This window comes from Bos grunniens, chromosome 3 (assembly GCF_055505025.1).
Source record: "Bos grunniens cultivar Pamir isolate PY7600 chromosome 3, Bosgru_T2T1.0, whole genome shotgun sequence".
Taxonomy (NCBI): Eukaryota; Metazoa; Chordata; class Mammalia; order Artiodactyla; family Bovidae; genus Bos; species Bos grunniens.
In genome coordinates this window covers 17,418,532-17,446,039 of record NC_141167.1, presented here as the reverse complement: position 1 = coordinate 17,446,039, position 27,508 = coordinate 17,418,532, and the positions used below count along the sequence as shown (strand labels likewise).

General features: G+C 38.3%; 1 protein-coding gene across 17 annotated transcripts in view; it reads left to right on the top strand.

The window, feature by feature from the left end:
• Positions 1-25,705, top strand: part of FOXJ3 (forkhead box J3) — a 127,229-nt gene extending 101,524 nt beyond the window's left edge. For all 17 annotated transcript variants that reach the window (XM_086382346.1, XM_086382398.1, XM_086382314.1 and 14 more), the window contains 7 exons: positions 4,298-4,426; positions 7,714-7,888; positions 9,999-10,424; positions 11,658-11,759; positions 12,114-12,305; positions 22,263-22,370; positions 22,712-25,705. In XM_086382346.1, the coding sequence (XP_086238472.1) occupies positions 4,298-4,426; positions 7,714-7,888; positions 9,999-10,424; positions 11,658-11,759; positions 12,114-12,305; positions 22,263-22,370; positions 22,712-22,827 (1,248 nt within the window). In that variant the 3' untranslated portion in view covers positions 22,828-25,705. The remainder of the gene's footprint in view (positions 1-4,297; positions 4,427-7,713; positions 7,889-9,998; positions 10,425-11,657; positions 11,760-12,113; positions 12,306-22,262; positions 22,371-22,711) is intronic.
• The last annotated feature ends 1,803 nt before the right edge of the window (positions 25,706-27,508 follow it).

Here is a 27,508-nt window from a genome sequence, read left to right as displayed (position 1 = left end):
GAATTAGTACAGTGTAAACATGACTTTTTTATGTACTAGGAAGCCAAAAAAATGGTGTGACTCACTTTATTTTGATACTTTCTTTATTGCAGTGGTCTGAAACCAAGCCCACAATATCTCAGATATCTAGGATTGAATGCAAGACAAAAAAAACTATAAAGAATTCCTAAGAGAATAAAGGGTATAAATTAGTAGATATGTAGTTTTTGTAAAGAAGATTATTGTAAAGAAGTCAGTAGATTTAATATCCGAGTCAAAATTCCACAATGCTTTTTTTAGGAAAAGGAAGTTAGTAGAAAATGAACAGCTAATTTTGAAATATAAATGAGACTCCAGATGGGAAACAGTAATTGAAGAAAATATTGAAGATAAAGGTAAAAGAGGATTTATACTTCCAGATATCAAGAGTAAAGCTATAATAATTGAAAGTGTAATATTAGCATAAGAACAGACAGACAGACTTATGGAACAGAGTTCAGTGATGTCTTTCAACAAATGATGCTGAATCAGTAGTAAAGTGAGATTTTTTGTTCACAAAAATCAATTTCAGATGGATCAGAGACCTTAATATAAAGTTCTCAATTGTGTGAAAAAAACCCCAAATTTTTAAAAATGGAATGAAGGAAGTAATAAAGATTAAGAGCTGATACTAATGCTGTATGAAACAAAGCTTATGTAATCCTTGAGCTAAATTTGCTGCAAAAGGATAGAAAAGGATATATACATAGTATGAAACTAATCATTAATGGTAGCTGTCTGTATAAAGGTTACCTGTAACAGGAGATAATGTGGATAACTAATGACTGGCTGGTGAATGATGATTGGGGGAGTTTATGAGCAGGTCTTTGGTGTGCCAGTATGTTCTATGTCAGTAGTTCTGTGATCTGTGGACACCTGACTAACAAGTACTCTTTTTGGGATTCCATGATAATACTAAAATATTACTTGCCTTTTTCTTTGTTTTTGTGTTTTCATGGATGTAGCAGGAGCAATACAGGTAAACATCAGCGCAAGGCAAGGCAGTACTGACTGTGCTAGTACTCACTGTATTCTTCACAGCCACACACCCTTCAGATTGTGGGGGGGACATAACGTTTTACCTCAGAATATCCTTGGTGATGCAGGAAAAATAATTTTATTAAAGTATGACCTTTGAGTACATATCTTTTTAAGAGTGTGCAGTGAAGCTGCAGTCCATGGGGTCACTAAGAGTCGGACACGACTGAGTGACTTCACTTTCACTTTTCACTTTCATGCATTGGAGAAGGAAATGGCAACCCACTCCAGTGTTCTTGCCTAGAGAATCCCAGGGACGGGGGAGCCTGGTGGGCTGCCGTCTGTGGGGTCGCACAGAGTCGGACACGACTGAAGCGACTTAGCAGCAGCAGCAGTGAAGTGAGAAGTATGCGTAAAACACGGTGTGATGGCTTCAAGGAAGAGCATTCATGTTGAACTAGCTGCTCTGTTAATGGAGATGTGATTTTACTTGAAAGACCAACTGACACTATTACTCAGATTTGAGTACTTGGCAGATATTTTCTTGAAAATGAATAAGCCTCTCACTTCAAGGAAAACAATTAACAGTGTCTCTTGCCAATAGTAAAAGTTGAGCTTTTAAGCAAAACACATAAGTTTGGAAAACTTGTATCCACTGCAGTGAGTCTGATAACTTCACAGTCTTTTCCAGTGAGATTATTGGTGATGTTAACAAGTGTGATGTTTTGAAATACGTCAGTATTTGGAAGATCTGCAAAGCTTCGTGAACAGTATTTTTCAAATGATCAATGTATAGTGTTATAAAATCATAAATGATGCATTCAGAATACAAAGTGGAAAGTGGATTATAATGCAGAAGAGTATGATAATTTATTCATGTGGTTTCAGGTTCTCCATTGCAACTAATCTTTTAAAAATCGCCATTTGTTGTATTTTAGTGTCGTATCAAAAAAGACTAAAGTTATCTGAAAAAGCTATTAAAATATTCTTCCCTTTTCCATATGTGTGTGTGTGTGATGCCGGGTTTTCTTCCTATCCTTCCACCTGAACAACATATTGCAACAAATGGAACGTAGAAGCAGATATGAGAATCTAGCTGTTCTCCCTTTAAGCCAGGGTTTGAGATTTACAAAAATGTGAAACAGTGACACCCTTCTAATTTTACTTATTTATTGAGAGAAAATTTTTTTATGTTATATAGTTGAGTTTGTGATTATTATTTTTAGATTAATAAATACTTAAAATTGTTAATTTCTGATACGCCAGTTATTGATAAATATATCAAAAACTTGTTGACTGCTTAATTTTTAAGACTGTAAAATGCTTCTATGATCAGAGTTTGAGAACTGTTGATTACATGAGTATGATTCTATGAATATGCCCATTTTTTAATTAACAAACTATAATTTGTATATTTACTCTATGTTACATTTTAGTAAATCTTATCTTCCTTAGTTGTGAGGATTTGTCTAAGATGATGGGAAGTATTTCTGGCTTGAGTAATAGGTAACAGCATAGACAGGAGAGAATGAGCAGCCAACAGAAGGACTATAGAAAGGATGGTTGTAATTTGTTGATATTTTATTGTTTAAGAGCCTGTAAGGTTGATTTTTTTAAAAAATGAAATTTATACTGGAAATACCAGAAAAATCTTTGCCATAGTTTTATTTCCTCTCATTTTCCCTTATCCACTTTAATTAGTTCGTAGACACATAATTATTCCTAGCTGATGTGAAGGTGAGACAGTTTGGTTTTACTTGAAATATAGAGGCATATATGCCTCACCTCCCTGGTAGCTCAGCTGGTAGGAAATCCACCTGCAATGCAGGAGACCCCAGTTCAATCTCTGGGTCAGGAAGATCCCCTGGAGAAGGGATAGGCTACCCACTTAAGTTTTCTTGGGCTTCCCTGGTGGCTCATAAGGTAAAGAATCCACCTGCATTGTGGGAGACCTGGGTTCAGTCCCTGGGTTGGAAAGATCCCATGGAGAAGGGAACAGCTACCCACTCCAGTATTCTTGCCTGAAGAATTCCAGGGACAGAGGAACCTGGCAGGCTACAATCCATGGGGTCACAAAGAGTCGGACATGACTGAACGACCTTCACTTTCAGCTTTTGACAGATGAACATTGGGCTTGACCCCATTTTTAGTTTAGACAGAAGAGTGGTGATAGATCAATTGGTCATTAAATTCAGCAAGTATTATTATTTGTATACTGAGTAGAGAGCATAAGTGTAATGCTTACACTTATTTTGGGGGGAACTCAAGTTGCTAACAGTCTACTGTTGGAGAAACATTTGGGGAAGTGGCTAAGAGTCTGAACTCCCAATACCAGGGGCCCAGATTTGGTCTGTGATCAGGGAGGTACCGCATGCCATGTTAAAGATTGAAGATCCTACATACTGCAGCTAAGACCCTGCACAGCCAAATAAGTATATATATATATTTTTCATTTAACAAGAATTAATTAGCCCATAAAATCAAATGAGGGCTTCCTAGGTGGCACTGGAGTTACTGCCTGCCAGTACAGGAGTAATGGTTCCCACGAAAGCAGGAGCACAGAAAGGAAAGTAGTAGCAGATGAATAGAACTTTAAAGGGTAGTTGGGCTAATTTCCTCTTTTAAAAATATCTTTTTGTTCTTATTTCTAATTAAAAATGATAATGCATATTATATACAGACTTAAGCATTGTAAAAACATATACCATCAGTGATGAAAGTCTTAAGGGATACCCAGCTGCCTACCAGTTAACCATCGATAACAGTTTGATACATAGTTCTTTCATATCTAATGTACATGTTAGCATATTATTTTAAAATCAGATCACATATTTATTGATTGTGCAAATACGTTGGATAGTTAAGTTTCTGCTTTTCAGTATTATAAACACCATGATGCCTAAATTCTGGTTTTTGTATTCTTTTTTTGATGCCTAAGATTTTGAAAGAAGGAAAGATCAGTTTTGCTTAAAGCTTGAGTAAAAATAAGTTTATGCATTATAGAAATATTTAACAATAAAAATCTATTATAATCCCCTTATTAAATGTTGATGAACTAATTGTACCATTTAGAAAGTTGAATTTATGTACCTCTAGATGGGATCTATCCTTCAGTTTGAAAGTATTTTGTGGTGAACATGGAATTAGTGAGTATAGAGCACAGATCACACCAAAGGAAAGACCAGTAATATTTTGCCTTCCTTCCATAGTCCCGGTTAGTTGTATTTTTGTAGAGTTGTTTAAAATGTAATTTTTATAGTGGGAATTGCTCATTCAAATGTTGCTGTTCTTTTCATTGTAGGTAACATTGTACAACACTGATCAGGATGGTAGTGATAGCCCACGCAGTAGCCTTAACAACAGTCTCTCAGATCAGAGTTTGGCATCCGTTAATTTGAACAGTGTTGGAAGTGTGCATAGTTACACACCGGTAAGTCTTAGTGAAGTTAACTCCTTTGTTGAGTACTCATTTAGTGCTTAAAACTGAACAAAATGTAATTGATAATGCAAATAAAAAGTGAATATGTATATTTCTCATTGGTCAGTTCATGATCATTAGCTTAGATAAGTAAAACAGATTTTTATTATACCTTAGCAAGTTAGATACAAACATATTGTTGTACTATGTTATATATTTTGGTCTACTTAATCTGTTCCATGTCCAAGTGAAAAACAATTGGAATAGGAAAAGAATTTTCACTTTACTTTTCTAAAGCTGTGTTTGATGGTATTTTATAGCCCTTGGTTAAAAGTGCTTAGAGGATATGTATATCACCTTGTTTCCCAGAAGTGGATCTGAGAATAGGATTCTACAAACCCCAAAAGTTAGGATGACCTGGTACCCAGTTGCTTACCAGTCTTGTATTTTTAGATTGGGTCTAGAAAACTAAGGTATGCTATAAAGGGACCTGTGTGAGTCTTCTTGTTCCTATGCTGACCCTTGTTATCTGATACTTCTTTTCAAGTCATCTTGAAACTATCTTCCCCAGTAGACAGAAGCCCAGGAGAGTCACACACCAGCCACACTGTTCATGGTACAAATTTGATCTCATCAAATCACTCTCTGTTCCAAGATGAATAAATAGATAAAAGCCTACACAGGGAAAACGTAAAAGGGACAGAGGGGACCCGAATTTAAAAAATAAGAAGAGGGAAACAAAAACTTGTACAGTTCACATTGAATGTAGGAAAAAAGATGACTGAAAACCACTAACAGTGCTCTAGGGGAAAAATATTTTTCAAGAACGCAGAAAAAAACAGATAAAAGAATAACAATTATGTAAAAGAATGCAGTAGGTATGGAGAACTGCAAATTATAGGTGTCCCCAAATAGTTGGTACAGAGCAGTTTTCAAAAGAAAGAAAGAATAAAAGGGTTAATGAGCTCTAAGAAAAGTAAATGGAAAAAACTATCTAGACACATCATGACAAATTTTTAAATGAAGTAATCATAGATACTCTAGCAAAAGAAATAAGGTGCATACAGAGAAACACAAATCATACTTTTCTTCCATAATACTAAATGCCAAAAGATAATGGAACACTTTTATACAGAGTGTTGAGGGTATAGATTGAGAATTACAAATACTATGCCCACCAAATTGTCATTCAGTTGTGAAGTCAAAAAAAGACATTAATTCTTTAATACAGAGTTTGGAAAGCATCCTACCCTTGTTTTCATGCACGCTTCCTGAAAAAAAGTTACATATTTAGCTGATTGGGTGGTGAATTAACTCAGTAATGATGAAGTCATGATAGAAAAGGACTAGTATTGATTGGGAGCATTGACGCAAACTCAGCAAAGATTTAATAATTTTAAGTTGTTTTAAAATAATTAGAGTAGACAATTGTGAAATGAAATCAAAGAACACAGAATTCGGTATTACAGAATATAAGAAGAAAAAGAAGCCTTTATAGAAACAGGTGACAGAAGTGGGAGCAGACAGGTCTGTTATTCCAGTACATGTAAGAGGGTTAAACTCCCCTGTTAAAAACTAGACATTGTAGACTACTTTTTTTTTCTCCTTCATTTAATAAGATAATCAGTCATCAAGAGCTCCTAAAGCAACAATACAATGTGAGCTTCTGGTTGGGCTTATCACGTATCCATAGATTGAGCCTTTAAGGACACAGTAAGGCTAAATGCACTGTGACAGTTTTGTTACTTATGCATACTGTATAAGCCAGATCACTATGGTGTCAGCTCCCTGGGTCCCACAGGATGACACTAAACCAAAGGAACCAGATGAGAAACCGTGCAAGTGATGGGTGCCTGTTGTGGAGGAGTAAATTCCATTCTGTACCTAAATTGTTACACAACTTGCAGCTGTACCTTAGAAAGTACCCCTCCCCCCCACCCCCATTTGGGAACAAGGAGGTAGATGAGAAACCATCTCTTGGCAGATTCCTGCAAGTTAGAGAGATGGACTGCTTTCCTTCAAGTAGAAAAATGGATGAAAAATATCAGATAATAATTTGCTGCTTGTAAGGCCACTCATCATCCCTTGTTCTGGGGTAATCACAGGATTTTCAAAGGCCTAGATTATTCTGCCATTGAGACTGGCTTACATGGCCTGTGTGGAGACAACGTTTAACGTCACCAGAGTGCCAGTTGGTGAAGCCATTGCCCTACACAAAATTCATATTTTTTCAGGTTATTGTAGACTCCTTGTGAGTATCATTTTGAAAAGCTCTATAAACTTACGGTCACTGAAAGTGAAAGTTGCTCAGTCGTATCTGACTCTTTGCGACCTCATGGACAGTATGTAGCCCACAGGCTCCTCTGTCCATGGGATTCTCCAGGCAAGAACACTGGAGTGGGTTGCCATTCCATTCTCCAGGGGATCTTCCTGACCCAGGGATCAAACCCAGGTCTCCTGCATTGCAGGCAGATTCTTCACCATCTGAGCCACCAGGGAAGCCCACTTATAGTCACTGCTCATGTCTTATTTAATTTTGCAAAACACTAAAACATATGGTAGTTTGTCACTGCTTGATACAGTCTTTAAGAGATATTGCTGATCATGTTTCATTAATTTTATTTCTAGTTGTGCTATTTTCAGAGATAATTCTTACTTTAGTGTTCATGGTACTCTTTTTCCCTTTCAGAGCTCAAGGCCCTGATCTGTTTTTCTCAGCATCTCCTTTGTCTTTTATCCTTCACTTCTCATTTCCCCTAAGTTTCATTTAAAAAAGAAAAATTTACCTACAAATGAAGAGTTAGATGAATTGAAGTTCCTTGTTTCTTTGGGCAGTGTCATACAACCTGACTCAGCAATACTCACAGTATATTAAGTACTTAAAGGTTAATTGAATAAACAAATGAGAAATGTTAGTTTCAGAGTATAGTGCGTTTGAGATGAGATTGCTTCTGTGGAAATTGAGATGAAAATTTCACAGAAACTGGAAGAGTTCCAGGCTTGATTTATCACTTATTATGACCTTGGGAATCTCCTTTAATTCCTTTGAATACGTAACTCCTCCTGTGAAATGTGGAGATTGGATTAGATTTCTGTGATTCTTTAAGAGACAAGTTAATAATTTATGGTGTACCCTTTATGTGTATACAATTTAATAGATGATAGGAAAGCCAAAGACAGGGAAGTTAATTCCTTTGGATTCTATTTTCAGTTCTAGTATTTTTAGTTACATATTTTATGTAACAAATCAATTTTGATATAAAGCTACTAAATTAGTAGGTTTTTTCTTTTCCTGTTAGGTGACAAATCATCCAGAGCCAGTTCCTCAGTCATTAACGCCTCAACAGCAGCCACAGTACAACCTTCCAGAGCGAGACAAACAGTTACTTTTCTCAGAATATAATTTTGAAGATCTCAGTGCCTCATTTCGGAGCCTTTATAAGTCAGTTTTTGAGCAGTCACTTAGTCAACAAGGTGAGTTTTAATACTTTTTTGTTAATATTTTATTGAAATTTTTTTAAGAATTATTTTCAGATAACACTGTTATTTTTCCTTAATCTTAGAACATTACCATCATGATAAGGATTGAATGCCTTTTGCGCCTTTACTATAGTCTGTATATATAAGAAATCTATCTTGTCATGCGTGCCTACCTCATTTGATTACTACTGATGTCCTGGAGCACTGTGTTAAAGAATTCTGACACTGCATTTATGGCATATGGGAAGGCCTGTCATGATTAGTTAGTGATGTCTAGCATGTGAAATGTTTTGAGTGGTAAATGTGGCATCACAAGAGTAGATGTTCCTTGCTTTTCTGTCCTGACTGCTGTTATCAAAGAGATAGCTATTAGAGTATGGTAGCACCAAATCTGCGATTTCATGTATGACACTTACAAGTAAACATTGTAGTTGTCATTATTTTGTACAACATACTTAAATCAGATTTCATGCTAAAAGAGATACTGGTTGAGATGCAGTATTTTATTTCAAACAAATACTAGATTGTTGCATTATTGTTGGGGTTTCCCAGGTGCATTTATGTATTAATGTCCTGTCAGCTGCTGGTTTAATCAGAGTCATATGATAGAATCAAGATGTCTCATTATTCGCCCATAGAACACCAGTCAGAAATTGTCGGGAACTCAAACATCGAAGCATTGCTTTGTTTGGCAGGTTAACTGTATTCCAGGTCAGAGAGTATACCTGTTCACAGCAGTAGACAAAATAGACAAAAATCCCTTCCTTTACATTTTAATACATATCACTGACAAATATTATGAAAGTTAATGTTATACATAAATATTACATATATTGGTGAGTATCCGTAGTTTGTATAGGAAGTTAGTTTTCTGGTTAAAGTAAGAGTCACGTGTTTTCTCAAATTTTATATTAAAATTTTTTTCCTATATAAGTACCAAAATAAAAAAACCCATGTAAGACTTTGCTAAGCAGATCCAGCTTTGCTGATCTCAGTACAAAAATACTGGCTTTGAAATATCAGTGGTAAGTTTCTCATGTTTGAGCCCAAGATGGCTAGAATCCTTACGACTAAGCAAAACAAACGAACAAACAACCAGCCATCTCTACTGCTCTGTTTCATTACTTTTATGGAACATTCTTGAGACAGACACAGTTTAGTGGCTTGTAATCCTAGCAACAACTCTTACGAAGCACGTACCATTGTCATCCTATTTATAATTGAGGTGATTGTGACTTGACGAGGTTAATAATGCTCCAGAGTTACAAGTGTATAAATTGTAGTGCAGAGATTTTAATTATTCTTTTCTGGCATTAAGAAATATGTAATCTTAACCCTTAAACTGCCATATTGGACTTAAAGTTTTTGGAGTAGTCAGAGAAAGAGATCAGAAATCAGTGAGCTTTATTTCTACTCTCCTCTTTTGCCGAAGGTCTTCAGACCTGTAGAGAGCCATCTTGAATGTGACTCAATACCTCTTCCTCTTTTCCCTTAACATTTAGTCATCTTCCAAGGGGCTTCCTTGGTGGTTCAGTCAGTAAAGAATCCGCCTGCAGTGCTGGAGACCTGGATCCCTGGGTTAGGAAGATCCTCTGGAGGAGGGCATGGCAACCCACTCCAATATTCTTGCCTGGAGAATCCCCATGGACAGAGCAGCCTAGAGGGCTGCAGTCCATGGGGTTGTAAAGAGTCGGACATGACTAGTGACTAAGGACAGCACAGCACATCTTTCAAGACAACCCAGATACTGCCTTTTCAAGGAGGGCTTCTTTGTATTTCGATGCCCCTTACTAGGTAGAACAGGGAAGAAGAGATTCTGTATTCCCTCTGATTACTTTTGCTTTAGTACTTATAATGTTGACAAAATCTCCTCAAGTGTTTGTCTCTTCCCCTTGACCATGAACTATTGAGGACAGAGAATGATGTTTCTTCTCGGTAACCCCAGAGCCCAGGGTATGGTGGATATTACATCAGCATTTGTTCAACTGAACCAGAATTGCTTCCTGACAGCATATACTTTTGCTCTGTAAATAATTTTGCAAATGTCTGTCATAAAATACAACTGAAATCTGACCATCACTGATCTTGCTTTCTCTGTTCTCAGGTTTGATGAACATCCCTTCCGAATCTTCCCAGCAGTCCCACACTTCTTGTTCGTATCAGCACTCTCCCAGCAGTACAGTGAGCTCTCACCCACACAGCAACCAAAGCAGCCTGACCAACAGTCACGGCAGTGGCCTCAACACCACGGGCAGTAATTCGGTTGCACAGGTCTCACTGTCACATCCCCAGATGCACACACAGCCGTCTCCACATCCGTCCCATCGACCGCATGGTTTACCGCAGCATCCACAGCGTCCCCAGCACCCAGCACCACACCCACAGCAACACAACCAGCTCCAGTCACCTCACCCCCAACACCCCTCTCCACACCAACACATACAGCACCATCCGAACCACCAGCATCAGACGCATCAGACATTGACACATCAGGCGCCTCCACCCCCACAACAGGTATCCTGTAATTCTGGTAAGTTTTTGTCTTCTGACTTGTTGTGTTTGGCTGTGAATTCCAATCTTTTATCTGGGGCTTGTATATATTTTCTGTCTGTACTCATCTGTCTTCTTTTATGTTTCCTTGCTGTGGTCCTGTAGTTGTAAATCGTTTAATCCATAGATTAAACTGGATTATTGTCTTGATTACAGTTTATTAGTATAACATAAGCAAACTCAGCAACCCTTGCAGGTTTTGGTTTTTAACTCTTGTCCTTCTGGAAAATGAGCATTTTAAAGAAGAATGTAATGCACAGTCTGTCTGCAATCTATTGTGATTCATTGTGGTATAGAATAAAGAGTATAGATTTGTGTCTGAAAGACCTGCATTTCAATCCTCATTATGACTCTTAGATCTTTGGTGCAGTAGCTCTTTTAGTCTTGTTATTTTTTTATCTATAAAAATAAAACAGCCCTGGTATACAGTGCTGTTATGAGGATCACATTGGGAATACAGATATAAAATGCCTAGTCTGGCATGTGTGCTTAGTCACTCAGTCATGTCCAACTGAGCGATGCTGTGGACCATAGCCTGCCAGGTTCCTCTGTCTGTGGAATTCTCCAGGCAAGAATACTGGAGTGAGTAGCCATTCCCTTCTCCAGGGGATGTTCCCAACCCAGGGATCCAATCCTGGTCTCTTGGATTCCAGGCAGATTCTTGACTGCCTGAGCCACCAGGGAGGTCTAGTACTTTGTGTTTATGTATTTGGTGAATGTTCCTACTTTTTCTTTCTTCGCATATTCCTGCCAAGTGTTTCCTTTAGAATGATAGATTCATACCCTGAATTTTTTTTTTTTTTAAGTCTGCTGCTCATAAGATAGGTCTTGATGGTTTCTGGTGAGATGTTTAACTGACATAGCTCACAGACCAGGCAGTCTCTGCATTGCAGAACTCCAAAGGGTGCTATGGACTTCTGCAAGGTGAATGGGGCCTCTTGGAATTTTGCAGAATACAACTGGGTTCAATTCTTAGATACATCACAGTGGCCTTGTTAAGTTATGTCACCTCTAGGTTCAATTTCATTTATTTGTAAAGTGCAAAGAAATAATACCTTTCCTTCCTGTCTCACAGAACAGATTGCCCAACACAAGATATAGTGGGTTTGAATCCATTTGTAAAACTGGATTGGGATCATCCAATACCAGGAATAAGGCTAGCTCAAACTTTCGCTGTCCAAGATTTATAATATTGTCAGTATTATTTTTATAGGTGTTTCAAGTGATTGGTATGCAACACTTGATATGCTCAAGGAAAGCTGTCGAATTGCCAGCAGTGTTAATTGGTCAGATGTAGACCTCTCACAGTTCCAAGGTGAGTATTGATTCCTTCTTCCTTATAACCAAATACACATGATCGTGTGTTTTTGAGTACACTGTAAGTTTCTTTGAAGTAAGCGTCTCCTTATGTAGTGTTTCTTTTACAGTTGGTAGTATGCTTAAAAACAACAATTTGTAAAATTCTTAATTAAGTCTTCTGGCCAGTTGATGTAGTAGATGGTCACAGACAAGAGATCTGAGGGAAATAAGAATCAGTCTTTGAATAATTTAGAAAATGTCATAAGCAAAAGATTACCAGTGGAAGTTTTGAGGGCTGGAAAAAAATTGCTGGTTTTTTTGCAATGTTTGCAGGACCATGCTAACAGTATTTTTAATGTTTTCCTCATAGGTTTGATGGAGAGTATGAGACAGGCAGATCTCAAGAACTGGTCTTTAGATCAGGTTCAATTTGCTGATCTCTGTTCTTCTCTTAATCAGTTCTTTACACAAACTGGCCTTATCCACTCACAGAGTAATGTTCAGCAGAATGTCTGTCATGGTGCCATGCATCCAACAAAACCTTCCCAGCACATTGGAACAGGTATGGCTTTAATTTTCTTCTTGATTTTCTCTTTTTCTCATTCATACTTAGTAACTATTTAGGGAAACTTGATATGTTGTTAATGATAGAAGTGATCCATTTATATCTTTTTATTTCTAAGAAATGAAATCAAGTAATTTAAGGTATATCTTAGAAAAAGTAAGATAAAAGAAACTATGTTTTTATCTCGTGATTTACTTGATTATTTTATTGTTTGTGGTCTTTAACCTTTCAAGTTACCAATCGAGAAAATGTCTTAAGGATATGTACATTTTAATTGTACTAAGAACATAGTTTTAAGGTGTTATCAATTTAAATTTGTAGAGACTTGCAATGAAAATCAACACATCTTTTATATCTTCTAAGAATGTTAAAATTAAAGTTAATTTATTTAAATAGTATATACATAATGGAAGTCTCATTTAAGTTTTACTCTGAACTCAAAATTTGTGCTCTGCATTTTTCATCTCACTTTCTTCTTTTATTCTTTCCCCTTATGGCCAATCTCATTTATTCTGTGAAATTGCGGTGCTTACACTTTTCTCAAATTTATGTTCTGTTCTTTGTATCCAGGTTCTTTCTCTCTTCATCTTAATTTCTTGATGTCTTTTATCTCCAAGTTGACTTCTTTCCTGTTTGTTGTCTTGTTTTAAAACTTGATGCTGAAAAGCCCTCTCTTTCTATCCTGAGTTGCTTCATTCAGTTGTTATCCTAGCTTATTTCACATACTTGATCTTTCCATATTCTCTAGAACCCTAGTCCTTTTTGTGAATCTTCATTTCTGTGTCTTTTTTTTTTTTTTTCAGTTTATTTTTTAATTGAAGGGAATTGCTGTACAGAATTTTGTTGTTTTCTGTCGAACCTCAACATGAATCAGCCATAGGCATACATATATCCCCTCCCTCTTGAACCTCCCTCCCATCTCCCTCCCCATCCCACTCCTCTAGGTTGATACAGAGCGCCTGTTTGAGTTTCCTAAGACATAAGCAAATTCCCATTGGCTGTCTATTTTACATATGATAATGTAAGTTTCCGTGTTACTCTCTCCATACATCTCACCTTCTCCTTCCCTCTCCCCATGTACAAAAGTCTGTTGTTCTCTATGTCTGTTTCTCCATTGTTGCCCTGTAAATAAAGTCTTCGGTACCATTTTTCTAGATTCCATATATTTGCGTTAGTATATGATACTTACCTTTCTCTTTCTGACTTACTTCACTCTGTATAATAGGTTCCAGGTTCATCTACCTCATTAGAACTGACTCAAATGTGTTCCTTTTTATGGCTGAGTAATGTTACATTATTCAGTAATTAAGTCTACTGAAGCCACTTAGCAGCAGCAGCAGCAGTGTTACATTGTGTATGTGTACCACAGCTCCTTTATCCATTCATCTGTCAGTGGACATCTAGGTTGCTTCCATGTTCTAGCTATTGTAAATAGTGCTGCAGTGAACACTGGGGTACATGTGTCTTTTTCAGTTTTGGCTTCTTCAGGGTGTATGCCTATGAGTGTGATTGCTAGGTCATATGGTCATTTTATGTATCTATACACATCACATTTATCTGTTCATCTGTTAATAAACACTTGGGTTGCTTCCATGTTTTAGCTATTGTAAATAGTGTTGTGTGAACATGAAAGTACAAATATTTTCTAGGCCCTGCTTTCTGTTATTTTGGGTATATACTCAGAAGTGGAAATGTTGGATCCTGTGCTAATTCTTATGTTTCATTTTCTGAGAAACCATCATCCTGTTTTTCATAGCAACTGTACCATTTTACATTCCCACTAACAGTCAGTAAGGGCTCTAGTTCGTCTACATCCTTGCCAACATTTGTTATTTTCTCTTTTTTTTTAATAGTAGCTATTTCAGTGGGTGTGTGGTGGAGTCTCATTATAGTTTTGATTTGTATGATTAATGATGTTGAGCATCTTTTCATCTTATTGGCCATTTTTTTATCTTCTTTGGGAAATGTTCTTTGCCCATTTTTTGATCAGGTTTGTTTTTTTGTTGCTGAGTTTTAGGAATTCTCTGTATTTGTGGATATTAACTCCTTATGAATTATAAGATTTACATATATTTTCTCCCATTCTTTTGTTTTCTTTTTTACTGTGTTGTTAGTGGGTTTTTTCTTTTGTTCTGTATACCTTCAGTATAATATCCAAGAAATCATTGTCAAATTCAATGTCATGAAGCTCTATTAAAAGAGTTTTAAAGTTTTAGGTCTCACATATAAGTCTAACCATTTTGAGTGAATTTTGTATATGGTTAATATAACAGCCCAATTTCATTCTTTTGTATGTGTGTATACAGTTTTCCTGTTACCATTTGTTGAAAAGACTGTCTTTTGCTCTATTGAATGGTCTTAACACCTTGTCAGAAATCATTCAACTAAATATATATGTGTTGCTGGATTTTTTATTCTGTTCCATTGGTCTTTATGCCAGTACATTGTCCAACTATGGTATCTTTGTAGTAAGTTTTGAAATAAATGTGATGGAACTCTGCTTAATGTTATGTGGCAGCCTGGATGGGAGGGGAGTTCAGGGGAGAATGGATACATGTATGTGTGTGGCTGAATCCCTTCACTGTTCATCTGAAACTATCACAACATTGTTAATCAGTTGTATTGCAATACAAAATAAAAAGCTCAAAAACAACAGAAAAAGAAGTGTGAGTCTACCAGCTTTATTCTTCTTCTGGATAGTTCTGACTGTTCAAGGTCTTTTGAGATTCCATATGAATTTTAGGATGGGATTTTCTATTTCTACAATGGTCATTGAGATTTTTTATATGGATTACATTGAATCTGTAGATTGCTTTAACATATTAAGTCTTGAAGTCCATGAACATGACGTGTGTGTCTATGTCATCTTTAATTTTTTTTCATCAGTGTGTTGTAGTTTTCATTGTACAAGTTTTTAATCTCTGTAAGTAAGTTAATTTATTCCTAAGTATTTTATTCTTTTTGATGTCACTGAAAATCGGATTTATTGTTATTTCCTTTTCAGATTGTTCATATATAGGAATCTGGTTGAATTTTTCATGTTGACTTTGTATCCTGCTATTTTGCTGAATTCATTTCTTATAACAGTTTTTTTGTGTGTAATCTTTAGGGATTTTTACACATGAAATTCTATCTGTGAACAGAGATAAATTTACTTCTTCCTTTTCTGTTTGGATGCCCTTTGTCTCTCTTCCTTGTCTAATTACTCTGGCTAGGATGTCCAGGACTGTGTTGAATAGAAGTGGTGAAAGTGGACATGTTTGCTTTGGCCTTAATAATAGTAGCGGAAAACTTTTTCAGTCTTCTACTGTTGAATATGTTTGTTGTGGGATTTTCATACATGGCTTTTATTATGTTGAAGTGATTTCTTTCTATTCCTGATTTGTTGAGTGTTTTTATCATGAAAGGGCTTCCCTGGTGGCTCAGACAGTAAAGAATCTCCCTGCAATGCAGGAGATGTGGGTTTGATCCCTGGATTGGGAAGATCCCATGGAGAAGGAAATGACTACCCACTCTAGTATCCTTGCCTGGAGAATTCCATGCAAAGAGGAGCCTGGCAGACTACATCCCATGGGGTTTCAAAGAGTCAGACACAACTAAGCAACTAACACCTTCACACTTTTATCATAAAAGGTGTTGACTTTTGTCAAATGCTTTTTCTGCATCAGTTGAGATGATTGTGAGGGCTTTCCCCCCTTCATTCTGTTAATGTGGTTATATTACACTTATCGGTTTTAGTTCTTCTTCAAATATGTGGTAGAATTCACCCATGAAGCCATCAGACCCTGGGATTTTATTTGTACAGGTTTTGCTTTTTTTATGTATTGAATCTTCTTACTCATTATAGGTCTGTTCAGGTTTCTTCTTTTTTCATTATTCACTTTTTGTTGATTTTGTGTTTCTAGTAATTTGTCTGTTTCATCTAGGGTGTCCTGTTTGTTGGTATACAGTTATTAAAAGAGTTCTCATTCTTTTGATTTCCGTAGAATCAGTAGTAATGTTACTATTTTCAGTTCTCATGTTAATAATTTGGATCTTTCTTTCTTAGTCCATTTAGTTAAAGCGTTGTCAGCTTTTTAGTTTTTAATCTGAAGAACCACCTTCTGGTGTTAACAGATTTTTCTGCAATGTTTTACTGTTCTCTGTCTCATTTATCTCTGCTCTAACCTGTACTACTTCTTCTGTCTGCTGGCTTTGGGTTTGGTGTCTTCTTTTTGTAGGTCTGTTTTTTAATGTAAGTCTTTATAGCTATAAATTTCTGTCTTAAAACTGCTTTTGCAGTTTCCTGTAAGTTTTGGTATGTTGTTTTTGTTTGTATTATCTCTTAAGTATATTCTGACTTTCCTTGTGACTTCTTTTTAATCCATTGGTTAAGTGTGTTATTTAATTTCCACAAATTGATAATTTTCCAGTTTTACTTCTGTTTTTGATTAATTTGTCCCACTGTGGTCAGAGAAGACACTTTGTATGGTATCTATCATTTAAAATCTATTGAGGGACTTCCCTGGTGGTCTAGTGGCTAAGACTCCACGCACTGTATGCAGAGGGGCCCAAGTTCAATCCTTGGTCAGGGAACCCATATGCCACAACTAGGACTGAAGATCTTCCATGCAATAGCTAAGACCTGCTGCTGCTAAGTCGCTTCAGTCGTTTCCGACTGTGCGACCCCATAGACGGCAGCCCACCAGGCTCTGCCATCCCTGGGATTCTCTAGGCAAGAACACTGGAGTGGGTTGCCATTTCCTTCTCCAATGCATGAAAGTGAAAAGTGAAAGTGAAGTCGCTCAGTCGTGTCCGACTCTTAGTGACCCCATGGACTGCAGCCCACCAGGCTGCTCCGTCCATGGGGTTTTCCAGGCAAGAGTACTGGAGTTGAGTGCCATCTAGTTCAGCCAAATAAATAAATATTTTTTAGAAATCTGTTGAGACTTGATTTGTAGCCTAACATGGTTTATTCTGGAAAATAACTGATGCACTTGAGAAGAATGTTTATGCTGTTATTATTGGGTAGAATGTTCTATATATGTCTAGTAGATCTAGTTGGCTTATTGTGTTAAATCCTCTGTTTGCTTATCTTCTGTCTGGTTGTTCTATCTATTATTGAAATAATGGGTATTTAAGTCTCCAACTATAATTGTAGAGCTGTTTATTTCTCCTTTCAATTCTGTTGTGCTCCATGATTTTTGCAGCCTGTTATTAGGTGCATAAATGTACATAAACAATTATAAATGTTTATAATTGTTCTGTCTTCTTGCTATTTTGCACCTTTTGTTGATATATAATATCCTTTAGAGGGAGTAAGACTTTACAAGATATCTCTTATAACCTTTTTTGGTTTAAAGTCTTTTGTCCGTTATTAGTACAGCAGTCTCTGCTCTCCTTTGGTTGCTGTTTGCATGGAATATCTTTTCATCCTTTCACTTTCAATCTGTTTGTGTCTTTGGATCTCAAGTGAGTCTCTTATAGTCAGCATATGGTTGGATCATGTGTTCTTATCCATTCTGCCAGTCTCCATCTTTTGATTGAGAGGTTTGATCTGTTTATATTTAAAAGAATTATTGATAAGGAGTGACTTTTATGTTTTACTATTTCTTTGCTATTCCTTGTGGCTTTTTTTTGTCCCTTATTTCCTGCATTACTGTCGTCTTTTGTGTTTAGTTGATTTTTTGTAGTGAAATGTTTAAATTCCTTTCTCATTTCTTTTTGTGTATATTCTGTAGCTGTTTCTTTGTGGTTACCATGGCAACTGAGTTTAACATTCTAAAATTACAACACACTAATTTGAATTTATATCAGTGTAACTTCTGTAACATATGAAAACTCTGTTCCTTTTCATCTTCACCTCTGCCTCTGTTGGTTGTCAGTGTCTCAGAATTACATGATCCTACATTGTATGCCCAAAACATACACTGATAATTATTTTAAATGTGTTAGTCTCTTAAATTATGTATAAAATATGTGAAGCTGCAAGCCAAAGTTACAGTAATATGAACTTTTATACTAATAGCTTTTAGAAACATATTAGCATCTTAAATCATATATAGAACAAAAAGTGGAGTTAAAAATCATTGTTATGATAATGCTGTCTCCATAATTGCCCATGTATTTTACCTTTATTGAGATCTTTATTTTTTCTTATGGCTTTAAGTTACTATTTAGTGTCCTTTGATTTCTTCCTGCAAGACTCTCTTGACCACTATCTTCCAGGACAGGTCTAACAGTAACAAACTGCCTTAGCTTTTACTCATCTGGGAATGTCTTAATTTCTGCCTCACTATTGAAAGTACTCTTTTACCAGCTGTAGGATTCTTTGTTGACAGTTTTTTTTTTTTTTTTTTTTTGGTCTCTTTTGGCACTTTGAATAGATTGACCTTCTGGCCTCTGAAATTTCTGATGAGGAATATGCTTATTGTCTTAATTGAGGATCCCTTGTATGTGACAAGTCACTTCTTTCTTGCTCCTTTCAAAATTTCTCTCTTTATCTTTGGCTTTTGAAAATGTGCTCACAATGTGTCTTGGTGTGGGTTCCTCTGACTTGATCTCACTTGGAGTTCATTGAACTTCCTGGATGTTTATATTCCTGTCTTCCATCAAATTTGGAAGGTTTTCACCTATAATGTGTTCAGATAGTCTTTCTACCCCCTTTTCTCTCTCTTCTTCTGGAACTCCCAGAATGCATAATTGGGCTGCTTGCTAGTGTCTGACAGGTCCCTTAGGCTCTGTTTGCTTTTCTTCAGTCTTTTTTCTGTTAATCTGTCTCAGTAATTTTCATTGTCCTATCCTCTCTTCAAGCCTGTTGATTGTTTTCCTGTGCCTACTCAGGTCTTCTTGAGGCCCATCCACTATTGTCCTGTCAGAGGGGCCAGGCATCTCTTATGGATTCTCTCTTGACTGAGATCCTGGATTATTTTCTTAAAACCCTTTGTTCCTAGACTTCTGTGGTCATTTCTTTTTGATCCTTGATCAAAAGGATCATTTGTTCTGGATCTGTTGTGTTCTGGTTTTTGTTGTTGCTCAGTCGTGTCTGACTCTTTGCAACCCCATGGACTGTGGTACACCAGACTTCTGTCCTTCACTGTCTCCCAGAGTTTGCTCAGACTCATATGTCCATTGAGTCAATGATGCCATCCAACCATCTCATCCTCTTTCACACCCTTCTCCTCCTGCCCTCAATCTTTTCAAATCTCAGGGTCTTTGAGTGGGCTCTTTGCATCAGGTGGCCAGAGTATTGAAACTTCACCATCAGTCCTTCCAATGAATATTCAGGACTGATTTCCTTTAGGATGGATTGGTTTGATCTCCTTGCAGCCCAAGGGACTCTCAAGAGTCTTTTCTAACACCACAGTTCAAAAGCATCTATTCTTCAGCACTCAGCTTTCTTTATAGTCCAGCTCTCACATCCGTACATGACTACTGGAAAAACCATAGCTTTGACTAGACGGACCTTTGTTGGCAAAGTAATGTCTGTGCTTTTTAATGTGTCTAGGTTGGTCATAGCTTTTCTTCCAAAGAGCAAGCGTCTTTTAATTTCATGGCTGTAGTCACCATCTGCAGTGATTTTGGAGCCCAAGAAAATAAAGTCTGTCACTGTTTCCCCATCTATTTCCCATGAAGTGATGGGACTGGATGCCATGATCTTAGATTTTTATTTGTTCCCAATTACTCTCTGACCTTGTCTTCTTTTCCCTTCCCCTCCTGTCACACCCCTGCTTCTGCACTGCTGGCCTCCCTACTGTTACTTGAACACTCTGGACACACACCACCTACCTCAGGGCCTTCACACTTGCTCTTTCCTCTGTCTTGAGTGACTTCCCCAGATAGACACATGACTCAAGTTTTTCCCTAAAAAAGCACCTATTCAAGTGATGACTTCCCTGATCATCTTACTTAAATAACACCTACTGTTCGGCACTCCTTTTCCCCCTCCTTGCCTTATTTTTCTCCATAGTGTATATAATGTACTATTTATTTTCCTCCCTTCCTCCCATCTTCATCCTTCCCAATAATCTGAAAACAAGTTCCACAAAGGCTGGGAATTTTATTTTTCGTTTATTCTTATTAGCACAAATACTTCTTAAATGAATGAATGGTCATTCAACAAAAGTCTGCTTTCAAAAAACACGTTTTGTGATTAGATTTGTTGTTGAAATATAGTTGATTTGCAATATTAGCTTTAGGTGTGAAGTACAGTGTAGATTTTTAAATTCTTATGACTACATTCTAAATATTATAGGATCTCAGAAATCTTTAGAAGCTGCTTTATAAGTTAATTTCTTGCTTAGAAAGTCCAACTACACTCTCATTGTTCAGTCTGTAATGAGAACATGGAGGTGGGGGGAGATGAGAAGTAATGAGAATCTCTACATGAAAATAAAAGTGTTAAGAATGTGACAGTTTCAAAAAGTTAAGGCCATTTGTTTAATTTGGGTGTCAGTTTATGCCCATCGTCTTGTTTATTTTCATGATTCTTCTCTAATTCTCACCTGTCTCCTCCTTTACTCAGAGGAGTGAAGCCCCATAGCCTGATTCAACCTTAAGAAAGAACATGAGCCACAAATGTGAAGGCTGGTCAGCACTTGGCAGAACTTTTTCTCCTGCAAAAATATACTAGAGCTATAACTTCATATAACTTTTCTCTTCTTCTGAAGTCTTCCGTATGGCAGATTGGTCAAAGACCTCAGTTCTGACTTTAAACTTTTCTATAAAAAAGCATGTCATCTTGGGAGGCGGTAGCTGGAAGTCAGAAGTCTTGGGTTGTCTCCCTGGTTCTTTCCCATCTTCTCTCATCTCACTTCCTCACCTACATGAACAGAAGTAGGGCTGGGTTAGATTATCTCTGAGACTGTCTCAAGCTTGGACAGTCTGACTTTCCAGTGGCAGGTGGAGACTCGGAGTGGCCAAAGATAGTGTGCCCTACCTTGAATACAAAAGGAAGACTTTTCTTCTCCTTCTGTTTTCTCTGGGGAAATGATCACTGTTTCCTAGTTTGATTACGGTATTCCTAGAGTGCAAGTGTAGTCTGTGTGAAACACCAGCGTACCTTAGGGGAAAAGCCTTTCCAGGATTCCAGATGTTTCATAATGTAAAACCGATGTTACCATGGTTCTTCCCCAGGAGTTATTGTGGGTGCCTGTGTGATGTATCCTCCCCTCCCTTTCTGTTTTGCATTAGGATGCAGTGTAATTGACATTTTACAAGAATAACAAGAGCTGTTATTCTTGATGACTGCTGTCAATGAAAGCATATTAATATAAGAACCTTCTGAAATGCTATTTAAATAAGATCTATATTTTCCATCTGCACACTTCTAAATAATACATTGTTAATCACTTTGGAGGTGGCTCTTTTACTTCATATAATAAATCTTTCCTATCATTTTGTGCCTTCAGTCACTTTGTTAATCAGGTTGTGTGCACTTAGGTCTGCTTTCAGGATAAGAAAATCAGGGCAGTAGAGACAGCTGTTACTGGAAAGAACCTGTGAATTAGAGCTGAATTGTAGCCCTAGCCTCTGTCAGACTGATGTGTCTTTGGACAAGTCAGCTCAACCTTCTGAGCGTCAGTTGCCTCATCCATAAAATGGGATAATCCCTGTCTTGCCTTCATTGTGGGCCTAGAGGGAGACTCAGATGAACTAACGGATATGAAAATGCTTAAGAACTATGATAAGGTATGTAACAACAATAGACATAATTGGCCTGCAAGCTTCCAGAGAATTAGAGACAGTGCCAGAATTAGTACCAGGGTATCCACCCATCCTGGCACCCTGTCTGAAAATCCAGCATTACCTCTGGCAGAGTTTTAGCATCCAGAAGGAGACATTCTCCCTTCTGTTTTCATCTTCACTTAACCTGCTTAATTTAGTTTTAGGTAACAATTCTATTAAGATTTTTATGCTTGATTGTTTTACTTATGGTAATAGGTTTTCCTTCTTTGTTCTTTTCAATCTGATTAGGAAATCTGTACATAGACTCCAGGCAAAATCTCCCTCCTTCAGTGATGCCGCCCCCTGGTTATCCTCACATCCCACAGGCACTCAGCACTCCAGGAACAACGATTGCAGGTAATTTGAGGCGTGATGTGTTGGGGTTGAGTTTAATACTGAAGTTTTAAACAGAGTTTAATACTGAAGGGCTTTTTTAGCTTTCCCAGCAGTGAATGAAGCTACCTCAGGAGGGAGTGAACTCCCTGTTTCAGAGAGAGGGGTGGGGTGCAGAATACGTATAAAATGAGGATCATTTATAGAGAGACTTTTCATTTATAGAGATCATTTATGTAGAGACTTGAGGGTGGATGAGTGAGAGCATGTGCGTTGAGTTCCTGGCATGAAGGAGTGTTCAGTAGGTGTTTGTTTCGTCTTCCTTCCTTCTCTCGCGAGTCACTGCTGATGTTGGTTCCTTCCAGGCCATCACGGAGCCATGAGCCAGCAGCACATGATGCCTTCCCAAGCCTTCCAGATGCGGCGCTCTCTGCCTCCAGATGACATCCAGGATGACTTTGATTGGGATTCAATTGTGTAGAGCTTGTTTCTCAAGGCTCCAGACCCAGTGTCACCTTTCTGTGCAGTGGAAGGGAAAGGTTTAAGAGAATCCAGTGGAGAAAACAAAGTTGCTAATCATTTTACCAATGTTATCAAAATTTTTTTTGAAGACAATCAAGATTTTAGCTGGATGACTTACTGCTTTTATCTGACCCAGACAAGTACTACATGTTTGTCTCCCTGCCAGCTGCCCTATGTAGCTCCTAACTGTTGTGTGATTTGAACGGCTTTTGCATATTGTGTCAGTTTGATGTTGACCACAAGTGCCAGACTGATTTTTCAGACAGAGCCTGTTTTGCTGCAAGCAGTTTATAGATGCATATGTATAAGTATGTGTACAAACATTACTAAAAGGCTTCAGTTTTTTTCTAATTGGATTATTGTGTCTTGAGAAGAAAGTTACTGTGAGTTTTTATTCCTTGTTAGGCTATTTTATGCAGAATGCTTTTAACTGATGTAGGCAACTGAAAGGAAATAGATTTTTTTCAAAGCCCAGTTCCCCTTATTTAAAATCTTTTTTGGAAATGTGAGTATTAAGTTCTCCTTAGTAAGTCATAGAGAACCCAGAGTTTGATACTCTCCAAACAATCTAAAGGGGCACGTTGTTCCCGAGTAGCAGGAAGGACTGACCGGATGTGTTTTGATGCTTGGGGGATTCTAGAGTTCATGTTATACCTTGTCAGCATCTGTTTTTCTAAGTCTGCACTGTCTGCCAGTTCTAAATGTGTTTGATTGATTAGAATCTGGGCATTCTTGGCTTTTTAAACAAATCAATGTCTCCACATTCACTTACGTATTTATTATTCAAAAGTGTTATTTTAATATTTATTGCTATCTTCTGTGAATGCTCAACTCCTGTTGGGTTCATTAAGAAGAAATGCAGTGTCTGCAAGCACAGAATTAGTTTTCTTGATAAGAGTTTACAGACAAGACAATCAGAGAGAGATTGTGTCTTTCTCTTTGTCATTATTCCTGCCTTGTGAGTATATTCTCTATCTTTGCGTTTCTGCTGATTGAGACATTAGCTCAGTAAGATTTTCTGGAATTTGAATCTGAGCTCATTTGGGCTACAGAACAGCAGGGCAGTGCTTATCAAGCAGCTTTCCCCCATTCTCTTTCCATTTAGGGAGCGCTGAGAGGAGCATAGAGCCACACGTGGGTTCTGTGTGCCTCACTCTCCAGTGCAGTAACTGTCGCGTGGCCTGCTGTTTCTGTTGTCCTGTGTGCCTGTGTATGCATGCCGTTTGGTTCCTTTCTTTGAATGCAGCCTGCATCTTAGGATTTTTTATTAGTTTGGTTTTTTTTTTGTTTTATATCACAGTTATTTTGCATGGATTGATTGTCTTAGTTTTATAATGAAACTGAGAGAAATGAGATTTCTTTTTTCAATGAATAGATTTTGAATTGGTTCTTTAGACCAAAAACAGATTTTTTTTTTCTTTCAGTTCTAATGGTGAAATAAAATGTTCCATGAAATCAAGGAGTACTAACTGCTCACTGGTTGCTCTTTAGCATTACTAGTCTCTGTCAGCCATGCCTAAGTCACTTTAATTACCCTTACTGATTCTGTGATTGAGTAATCTCTACTTGGACTAAGCAAAACATCTTTATTTCTCTGTGTGTATGTGAGAGTGTTTGTGAACGTCTGTGGGTATTTTTTTAATGGAGTGTTGCCTTGAATGAATTACTGGGAAGCCAGCCATGGTAAGGGCTGGTGAGGGTGGGGAGAAAGGAAGGGCTCTATGTTCCTGTTGTTTGGACCCTGCTTGGCATGGGAAAGGAAATTCAGTTCCAGCCCCTTGGATCAGTAAAAATCGGGGGATTCTGGAAAGGCAGCCAATAGGCCCCTCTTAGATGGATCAGAGGCAAGATGAGATAGCGGCCTGCAGAGAAAAAGCTTGGAAAAAAGGGGGGAGGGTGATTCTTAGTCTGCTCAAGTCACTGTTCTCTAGATACCAAAATAGCTGTTTTGAATCTTTAAATCGTGTGGGTAGCAATGTGCACTTTAAACAATTTGAGTATTGGAATGCAGTAGCTTATACTGAGTGATTCAGATAGAAACCACTGATGAAGATTTTACAAATTGTGTGAAGCTAATTTCCCATTCAGCAATCATTTACTGATGTGCAGTGATCCAGATTTTTGTGAGAATTTAAACTTAGCATGAATGGCCCTGGAGGCAGAGCCTCCACCCAGACCCATCCCACTCTAGTTAATGCACAGGACTGGGCAGCCCAGGACGGGCTTCCTGGCAGGTCCGGCCAGCACAGCTACCTGGTGAGGTGCACCGCGTCCCTCTAGTGGCTGTCTCAGTGGGTAGTTGTTAATGCAAAGCAAGTTCTGTCTTGGGCTTAAATTGACTGAAGACTTGGGGAAAAGAATCAAATGCATATAATCAAATGGGGGCACTCTGTCCAGGAGAATAATCCGACTGGCATTTGTGGCAGTTTTTGAAATGTAAATGTATTCATGTGTGTTTTTGTAAATACGTGTCTCTCAGATGTCCTTTGAAGTGGGAGGGAATCAATCTGGGGATTATTTCAAATGGAATAGAGTATTTTGATATTGTTCATTCAGAGGGTGACGTGTACATATCTATATTGTATATATGTGATGAAATGCATTGCTTTCTGTGCACACACAGTCTGCTCTCTGTACTGCTGTTGGCCAGTCAGTGTTTTAATGTTTCTACAGTTTTGCTATTGCACGATTTCATATTTTGCCTCTATGATGAACGGCACCCATTCTTTGTAACTGTTTAGTGCTGTAAAGAAATATTCCAAGTGTCATTAGGATTGTTGCTGCCAGAAGTGATATGCATGAATGGCACTTAAAATAAATATATTATGTTAACTCTATTTACAACACCAGTGGGTCTGTGTCATTTGCTGCAGTTGAGGGAACAAGACTGGAGCTAGTGCAGAAGCAGAAAGCCTGCAGTCTGTCCTTCCTTGGAGTCTCGGAGATCGTGTCCCACATATTGCTATCTCAGAACAGTCATTGCTGCTGTTTACTGACCATCTCACTTGCTCTGTGAACTTGGGAAAATTATTTCCTTTCTCTCAGCCTCATTTTCCTCATTTACAGTTCCTATAAAGTGAGAATAATGCCTGCCTCCTAGAGTTGTAGAGGGATTAAATTAATTAAGGCATTTAGAACAGTACCCGGAACATAAAAAGTACTCAGTATGTGCCAGGTGCTACGCTAAGTAGACCCTGTTATCATCATCTTACCTGTGGGAACAACTCACACAGAGGTGTGAAGGCATCCCCAGATCCTTTGTTGACAAGAGGTAGAGCTAAGGTTTGAATCCAGATCTTTTGACTCCAACCTCATGTTCTCTTAACACCATCCACATTACTCCAGGGGAATTCCCCCGGACCCTAGTCTTGCCCCCAGCACTGCCTTCCCAGAGAGCTCCTTCCAAAAGGTGAAAGTGGAGCTTCTTAATATCTGTGGAGCCCAGAGTGTCAGGCATTCCCCTGCGAAATCCAGAGATGAGAAACCCACAGTTCCTGTCTGTAGGGGGTGCAGACTTCCCATGACAGGGAGCAAATGCCAACACGGGGACACTGCCCAGGGAAGCTACTCTGAAGGTGCCACCTGGCAGGAAGATTCTGGGGGTCAGCAGTTAGGTCATACTGAGGCTGGGGCATTGGCTTAGGGAAAACTTGGAGTGGGTATGGGCTATTTTGAGTCCTTGTAGGATCCTAGATAGACAGGGAAGGCATTTCCATTTATATCACTATGCTGAGCCAGGCTGGGAAGCTAGAGTAGCATGGAGAAGGGGTGGGGTTGAAGCTAGAGAAGTGGCGGATTGCTAGTTAAGAGCCAAGCACCAGCGATTCTATGGGATGAGTGGTAGTGTCCCAACCTGATGATGGAAGCATGCTCGATGACACTGATGGAAGACCAACAACACTGGTGGGAAATAGACATGAAGCTGTGGTCTGTCTCAGGAGCGGGAGGACTTCCTACCAGTCCCATGATCCTGCCCAAGACCTCTCCCTGCTTCTGACTTAACCATACAATGCTGTCTACTTCAGGGTCCCTTTTGTCTGAGCATCTCAACACTGAGTGTCATTCTACTGGGTAAAACATTGCCCTTGGATGCAAGTCAGCTGCTTCCAAGACAGACTGTAAGCAAGAACTGGGAAAAATGGCCATGTTGGGCTTACTGAGACACTGTGTTTATCTCCAGCATGATTTTCCAGAGGATTTTGGACTTAACCTCCTGGTATCTCTCTCACCATATGATAAGCAACTAGTCAACCACACATTTGGTAAGGGACTGCACCAGAGCCAGAGTCCAACCCCAGGTCAAGACTGCTTTGGCCCTGCTCTCAAGCTGTGTCCCCGAGCAACGCTGACCCCAGAAGTCAAGAGTAGGGCAGTCACCATGTATTCCTTGTTTCTTTATGTACTCCAAGTACTTGATACAGGTGATCAGATTTCCCCTTCAGCTGTGTGGTAGACACTCTTGTTATCAACCTACTGCAAAGGAAGAATCTGAGCCGCAAAGTGATTAAGTCACCTGCCCTGGGCCGTCCAGCCCCATATCTCAAACCCAGGTCGTCCAGCCCCAACGCCTGCACTCCGCTGCACTGCTCTGTCAGTCCATACCAGGCAAGGAACGGGAGCCTTAGAACAAAGCCATGAGG